At 38.6% G+C, this 8,665-nt stretch overlaps 1 protein-coding gene across 1 annotated transcript; it reads right to left on the bottom strand.

The window, feature by feature from the left end:
* Nucleotides 1-374: 374 nt before the first annotated feature.
* On the bottom strand, nucleotides 375-4,921 carry LOC145008351 (uncharacterized). Its single transcript, XM_078966970.1, has 8 exons — nucleotides 4,834-4,921; nucleotides 4,212-4,732; nucleotides 4,015-4,054; nucleotides 3,632-3,695; nucleotides 3,388-3,504; nucleotides 1,093-2,035; nucleotides 900-1,007; nucleotides 375-822 (listed from the first exon to the last, which is right to left on the bottom strand). The coding sequence occupies exons 4-6, from the start codon at nucleotides 3,674-3,676 to the stop codon at nucleotides 1,259-1,261; spliced, it is 939 nt and encodes a 312-aa protein (XP_078823096.1). The 5' UTR covers nucleotides 3,677-3,695; nucleotides 4,015-4,054; nucleotides 4,212-4,732; nucleotides 4,834-4,921; the 3' UTR covers nucleotides 375-822; nucleotides 900-1,007; nucleotides 1,093-1,258.
* Nucleotides 4,922-8,665: the final 3,744 nt, after the last annotated feature.

Below are 8,665 nucleotides of genomic sequence, written 5' to 3' on the forward strand. Positions count from 1 at the left end.
TTATGATGCTCATTGCACGTCGTAAAAGGCTCAGATGACGCGCAAATGCATGTCAAGGAAGGCCCTGTCATAAAGAGAGACGACGCACATTTACGACGTGCGTTTACGACACGCAATGCGTATCAAGGAATGCCCTGTCATAAAGGAAGACGGCACGCATTCGCGTGTCGTAACATTACGACGTTCTTGTTAATGACACACAATGCGTATCAAGAAAGCCCCTGTCAAGAAAGGTCATGTCATAAATGAAGATGACACACATTTTTGCGTATCATAATTTTAAATGTTTTAAAAAAAAAATATTATATATAGATTTACTAATTTTCAAATTAAATTTGTATTTAATGTCTCATAATAGAAAATAAAATATCATATACAAAAAATACAATCCATTGCATAAAATTTAATGTCATACAAATAATCGTACCATTAAAGATAAAACAAATCAGTAGAGTTGTAACAGAAATTTACAAACTAATAGTTCTGATAACCTAATGTGTGCCTCACTATAAACAAGATTTGTGCTGATTTTTTTAAATGTGTGCCTCACTTGTCTCCACTCTTCCTTAGTAACACCATTCAAGAACTCTAAATCTATGAACTTGCTCAAAATATCTATATTGCCTGCAAAAAAAAAAAAAACCTACAAAATAAAAATGAAGATGGATTATTACATTGTAAGAGAAGTAAAGAACCTTGAGCTTCCTCCAATGGGACACATGGGTAGTCAGACTTGATACACTTTGCAACATGTATATCTCCTAATGCAAGATCAACTTTAGTTCTCCAACTCTAAGGCCATATGAACCTCTTTAGTTTATCCTTAAAAAGAGAAACATAAATTAAATTATTAGATCATTTATTTATTTTGACAAAAGTAGTCGAAAAATATTAAATACCTGACCAAAGCCAACATTTACAAAATCATTCGTAAATGTAGCTGCCAGGTTTTGCCTGGCTGAATCGACACTTGCACCAACACTTGCCCGCCCATCCAGTAAGTGTGCCTAAATAAAGAGAAATTAACTGTTAATTATAAATTATAAATTATAAATATGATATAAAAATTATGAAATGGTCTACTCTTCTTACCTGATCATCAACTCTGCTGAGGTGAAGCTTTAGCAACCGCACCACCACCACCACTGCTACCCTGACTTGCTTGGGTTACCGGAGCAGCCGCTTCGCCGGCATATGCAGGGGGTTGCTGGGGGTAACCACCACCATATGAGCCTCCATATGCTGCTGCTGCCGGCTGCTACCCATACACTGCTTGGCCATACCTAGCAGCAACACCACCGTAAGGAGGGTGCTGACCGCTTGCATCCGCCTGCCCATAACCACTATAAGGAGCTGGTTGGGCATAGCCACCACCTTGTGGGGCAGCATTAGGAGACTGTTGTGGCGGCGACTGTCCATAAGCCGGTGGAGTAACAAGAGGCTTCTGTCCATATCCACCATACCCAGAAGGCGGCTGAGCCCCATAGGAACCATATGATGCAGCAGCAGGCGGTGGAGGCTGAACATAACCAGATTGAGCTCCAGATGCAGGTGGTGGAGCTTGAGCAACAGTGGTATCACCTTGTCCACCATATGAACCAGTTTGACTAGTTTGACCATCAGATTGCGAGTACCCACCATACCCATCTTGATCGTAACCTTGACCCTGATGACTGTACCCATAACCAGACCCGACTGCTGCCGCCACGGTGCCGCCAGGTGGTTGGGTTTGGGGAGCTCGTTGCTGGTTGTAGTAATCATAACCACCAGCAGCAACAGCTCCCAGCTCCCGGTGCGGTTTGCTGACCGGACTGGTCCCATCCGGCGGCATATCCGGCTGAACGAGGGTAGCCTCCGTATTGGGGTTGGGAGTATTGAGAGGGTTGACCGGGGTATGCACCTGGTTGCATGTAACCATAGCCTTCTTGTTGCATTTGGGGTGCGGGTGGGGCCCAGGTGTTTCTATGGGGTCAAGCTTGGTAGCCTGCTGTGAATATCCTCCTCCACCGCTTCCCATTGAGTTTCTCGGACGATTCTGCATATGATAAAAGTCATCATAATCTTAAATTAGCCAAAAAAAACATTTCTATAAACATGCATGGTAAAAATTAATTAACAAAGCATATACTAGTAGTTTTATACATTCATATAGATATGGTAGGCAGAAAAAAATAGCATGGAAAGCAATTACATGTTACAAGTAATCAGTAGCACAGATATTATTATTATTATTATTATTATTATTATTATTAGATTATTAAGGCACATTAATTAATATTGATGATCATATATCAAGACGGGGTAATACTGGTCGGGTGGTATTACCGAGCTTACTCCAGCAGTAGAACACAAGTGAGAAGAAGACTATCCTCTCCCTATTTGAAGTGAATGGGTACAACAACAACAAAAAAGGAGGAAAAAAACTATACAATATATGATAGCAGTGTATCATTCTTGTCCAAAGAAATACTTATGGTTTATAAAAATGGTGAATAACACCTATAAATAGTGTGTGTTAGGAATTAGGCAATTAATATCATCCTCAATCAAACCCCAATATGCAGAAATCTCTATAGCAATGATATATTTGCAGTTCTTCTGGAAAGAGATTTAGAGCCATACCAAAACTCCAACTACCCCAACACCCACTGAATCATCCTAACAGCAATATCAACAACAAGACATAATATTCGAGTCCTTAAACCCTTTATATGCTTAATAACTATATCAGATATCCATATAAACCCTAGATTTATCATATTCATAAACAGGTATGTAAAATATATATATATATATATATATGTATATTTCATTGTTAGAACCCCCAATAAGACACACTCATCAGTTGATTCTAACAACTGTAAGTATATATGACAAAGTTCCAACTTCCAACAGCACTGCAGAAGCAATACAATCCAATATACAAATATGCTCCCTTCTTTTCATTATGCAATATATGTATCTGCATGCATTTACCATTCAGACAGCTGTTCATTCCAAAGAGCAGCACCAACAGAGATCTGCAACCTCAGATTGTACATGTAGAATATAGGGAATAGAAGCATGTGGTGGCAATTTATCAAGTTTATGGATTATGGTATAAGATGATGTAAAAAAAAATATATATTTTACAATAACAGACCAAATAAGAAGGGCGGAAATGGGAGGTGTAATAACCTTTAACTAAAAGATACCCAATTTGTCTTAAATTAGCAGAAAGTTCTTTAAAAAAAACCCATTTTAAAGAGTTTCATTTTGAATCATGCACCCATTGGATTCACATATTGAGCAATCAAAGTATAATATGTTATCTAAGTAAGAATAAAGATGCTATGTATACTGAAAAGCAAGTGCAATCTAGCATACAGTTTCTGAAACTGCACATACCTCACTGATTACTTCATTAACCAACTGTTTTGCAGCCTCAATCTGCTCACTGGATCCATCTATCTGTACTGTCCTCTCTGTTGAAGTATCACCAGGGGGTGGGTGTAGTGGTATCACCTGATAACAGGTACAATAATCTTTTCAGCTATAATCATTTCTCTTGTCAAGTGTAGTCCTCAAAAGAGAGACTTTAACACTCGATATAGAAGATAGGCTCATACAGAATAGAGAAACTTAAATAGACCTGAATACGAGCTCCTGTACTCATCATCCCCACACATCTCTTCATTAGCCTCAAAACGTGTTCCCTACGTTATGTAACATCTTTATAATTACAAATCACATACTTCAACCTCATCAAATTGCTAAAGCTTTTTCATCTTTAATAATAACTCGTTTGATCAAAAGAAAGTTTTTCACTCAAAATGTAAAGGGAACATAATCTCTCATGAATGAAATTCAGCAGTAAAATTAAATATTGTTTCAGACAATTTTTTGATCAAAAGAATATACGCCCCTTTCTTTAGCATTGACTTGTACCTAGACATAAAAAAACTTGTAATCAGAAAAAAATACTCTTTGGGGCATTTTACCAAACACCTTATGTGCAGAGACAGAGAGAGGTACCATTTTCGCCATATTATCCATCTCCATAACAAGTGTGTTTCTGCATACAGAGAAAATAAAATTATCCAGATTCCATAAGTAAAAGCAGATGATTTGATTAAGAATTTGTTTGACATAGTGAGTCAGTATCGCAATCTTGAAACACGCTCGTGTGTAGAAAATACATCAAATTGATAATACACAGGTAAAGAACTTACAGGCGTTGGAGAAGCGGGAGTTGGGAAGAAACGTTGAAGGAAGACACAGTGAGGTAGTGCCGATGGATGGTTCCTAGGGTAGTTTGAATTGTATTGATGACTTGGTTTAGGTTTTGCTTGGGATCGTTGGATGACGAGGTAGTTGTCGTAACTATTGATTCAGCAGGTGAAGCATCGATGTGATGGCGGTAGAAGGTTTTAGGTTTTTTCTCATAGAGTGATGGAAGCAGAGCATAGTAGAAGGGTGTGATGGTGGTAATGGAGGCGGTAGGTTGCTCGGCCGTAACAAAAGAGGATAGAGAAGAAGAGGGAGAATGACGATTACCTTGAAGACGTTTCACGATCGACAGTGTTTGTGTGTGGAAGTCATGAGGGATAATCAGAGACAGATATGAGCAAGAAAGTGTGTTGAGAAAGCGGTACATTCAACTATTCAAGCACAGTCATGATCGTTGATTGTTGTAGAGGCCAGAGAACACCGAGGGCTTCGTTCTTGAAAAAAGCCCTAGCAAGAATGGTTCCTGCGATTTTGTGGAATTTAGGATAGTTAAAAAATAACCCCTGCATTCTATTCTAATATCGAAAATCAAGCTCAAGATAACATATAAGAGAAGAATCGAACCTGCTTCTGCATCAATCGAAAGTAGGGCTTGTAAGGAGAAGGTTATTTTCGACTGGTGAAAACAAGGAGAAAAGAACACAAGGCGTGGTTTTTAACTTTTGGGATTTCGTTTCCCCTCTTTGTTATTAACAGAGAACACGCGTTTCCTAAAAAATTATAAAACGACATGCTTATACGACACGCACTTTTTAACAAGTGCCCTCCGTGTTTTTTTTTTTTTTTTTTTTGTGACACAAATTTAGGGGCACGCAAAAATGCGCGTCCAAAATTCTTCAAATTTCTAAAGATCTGACAACTTTTTTAGGGCACACACTTTTGCGTATCATTAATCAGCGCGTGTCGTAAATTGTACATCGTAAAAGGTTGTTTTTCTTGTAGTGTGGGAATGATGACTTAAGAGTGGTAAGGTATAGTGATGCCAGCTTTCAGACCGACAAAGATAGTTTCCGCTCTCATTCGAGCTGGATATTTACCCTAAATGGAGGAGCAATAACTTGGAAAAGTTCCAAACAGGAGACTGTAGCTGATTCAACGTGTGAATCAGAGTATATAGCAGCGAGTGAAGCGTCGAAGGAGGTGATATAGTTGAAGAACTTCATCTGACACCTTGGCGTTGTACCAGCTATAAAGGATCCCATGGAGATTTTCTTGTGATAGCGACAATATCGTTGCCTTATCCAAGGAACCAAGAGATCATAGTAGATCAAGGCACATCAACATAAAATATCACTTCATAAGACATCAAGTAGAAGAGGGACTCCTCGTAGCTAAGAGGGTATCTTCAGAAGCAAATCTAGCATACCCCCTTACGAAGAGACTGAGTAGGGTTAAGCACTTGCAGCAAGCTAGTAGTATCGGGCTGAAGGACGATATTTTTTTTAGTGATTAAATAGACATTTAGAAACTTGTAATTGTTAGAATGTAATTGACATTTGATGGTTAAATAAAAGGTGTTTTTTATTTATAAGTAAAGTTACTGTCTTGTGTCACTTATTTACTATCGTTTCATTTTGCATCTTTTGACTTCCAGAATAATAAGATTATTCAAACTATCCACAGTCGATCATATTTTGGAAGTAGGTCATGAAAGAAGACTGTCATGAATGGGTTTTTGTATGATTTTATAAGGTGTTAGACATAGCAAAAGATTGCTACAACCATTCATGACTGCTCTTGAAATAAGATTTGAGTATTGGACTAAACCCACGCTCATATATCACTTCATGGAATTTATCACGAGTGATTGTGAGACGATAATATCGTATAATCTTCAAACCAACATATATGAGTTGGTGATTATTTGTTGATTGTACATTAATAGTGCGTAACCACATCAGTAACTCGATGTTATAAAGCATGCTATTATGTATGATTCAATGAATAGTTAGCACAAGCATATAAGTCAAAGTTTATCTGTTCCTTTTATTCTTAGAAGATTAAAAGCGTTATCTTGGGCCCCCCGATGATTTTGTTTTGACTTATGTACCACGCAAGGTCAGAACTCTATTCATGTGTTCAATTAAGTTCTATGTCGAACAACTCCGAAATCAGGAAACAAAATGCTGGAGAATGAGTACGATTTTAATTCCATGTCTTTGTCCACATAATATCTTGTAGAACAGAGGATTATATGATCACTTATCTAATGGATGTGTCAGAGTTGGACAACGGATTTTTGAGAGATACGATTGCTAATCGGATTTTAAATTACATCGGCAATTATAGTTATTAGACGTATCCAAGTGGAAGACTGTTGGAAAAGGTGTCTAATCCCATCACTATAATTGGTATGTACTTGAACTGATAGTAGCATGGTCCATTTGGGTTGCATTCAACCAAGCAATATGTTAGGAAGGATATTTGGGTAAGAGGTTAATTATGATTTATTAATATATTATAAGTATAATATATTAATTGATGAATCATATTATTTAATTAGTATTGATCAAGAATTAATTTAAGAGTTAATTTAGTGATTAAAAGAGACTAATTAAATTGATACATATGGATTTGGCTAATGATCCATGATTTGATTGATGGGCTTATGGGTTAGTCCATGAAGTGGTTATCCAAATCAAATGGGTGGATCATAAGCTTATGGGTATGGACTAGGGTTACACATGACCCTTGATATTCTACACACACACACATACACACACACAGACATATATATATATATATATATATATATATATATATATATATATATATATATATATTGAAGAGTAAGAACCTATTTTAAAGTCTCCATAACCTCTCCATATTCATCCTAATTGTTCTTGGTGTTTTGTGATTCCATTTACGGCATCACACTTGGGGTGCTAAGATTTCTTGAGGCCAAGTCATTCAAACTACTACACGAGGTAATATTCTAACTAGTTTTTATGATTCAAATATCCCATTACATGCTAGTTTAGGCTTCATGCTTTTGAAAATGTTTATTGCGTGTATACTTAGAGAAAACTTAGATCCAAAGCATTAGGGTTGTATGTGCACCATAGGAATGTTAGAGTACATAAAACCCGACATAATTCTCCCGTTGGTCAGGTGTTGATTGACGCGCCTGTCGGTGGTGTTTCCCGTGAGCACCATTTTCCTTCTGATACGGAAGAGGATGAGGCGTCGACTGGACTGAATCGACATAGTACCCGTACGACCTCCAAATAATGGCTTTCCTGGTTGGATTTGCCGCTTGCAGAATCTGCTGAGGTCAGCTCATCGGATCGACGCCTTCTCAAGAGGCGGAACGTTGACTTCCTTTTGGGGGAGGCCACTGTAGTGGTTTATATCCCAAATGATGACACTTCGAAATAGTTGGAGGGGATGAGAGAAGGGGAGACTTAACTGCCTCGTGGAACTAAATAGGAGCCAGTGGAAACTGCTGCTTTAGGTAGGAACGTTTTTGGTGTTGACTCAGACATTGTTTGCGAAGTTGTTCGAAACTCACCAATCCTGCTTCTGACTGGGGATAGTACTACCGAGGCTTTTGCTTCTACTACTCCGGCGGTGCTGCCCATATATGTTCCAGGATGGGGGATAACCCATGAATCTCATCTCTCCTAGCATACAACGACATATGATTATGGTTCCCATGTTTTTTCCCCTACTACCATCGTGCCTTTGGAGCTTCTCTCTAACTCACATCTTTCGAACAACCTTTTATATGCAGCTGCACAGGTTTGTTCATACATGGTGAGGAATGCCTCTCACCTTCATCAGAGTGATTCTAGTTTCGGTGAGCTTGCTTTGATTAAGGCCGAGCGGGATGAACTAAAAGTGAGGTTGCTAGAGTTAGAAGGGGAGAAGCGGTTATTCAAGGAGCGCTTTGATCTTTTAGCAGGGGAGAAAACGTCTTTAGAGGACAAGGTGGATTGTTTGGATGGGCCAGTGGAACGATTTTCTCAAGAAATTGAGGTTTTAGTAGAGGAGAAGAGGGTGTTGGAGAGCCAGGCAGATTGTGTTAATAAGAGGTTGGAAGAGGTGATTACAAGGAGAAAAGCTACAGAGGAAGATTCGGGGTAATATTTCATAAGGGCATTGTCCGGGTGGTGGATAAGGTTGTCGAGAGCGTTGAGTGTTTTTTGGGGGTTAAGCGGATGAAAATAGCGTGTGTGGATGCTGTTGTGGAGAATGGCAAACATGCGATTCAGGAGCAAGTTGTCGTCTGAAAGTTTGTCTCCGAGGAACCAAGTGTTATTGTGGAGAATGCTTAGGCAATGCATGCTGCTGTAAAATCTTTTATAGAGACCACTTTTCATCCTACCTTCGCCTAGGTGAGCTGGACATAGGAGGCCTTCTCCGATTGTGCAGTGATCTTGACACTGAAGAGGGC

Source organism: Lactuca saligna, chromosome 8, assembly GCF_052625555.1.
Source record: "Lactuca saligna cultivar CGN05327 chromosome 8, ASM5262555v1, whole genome shotgun sequence".
Lineage (NCBI taxonomy): Eukaryota > Viridiplantae > Streptophyta > Magnoliopsida > Asterales > Asteraceae > Lactuca > Lactuca saligna.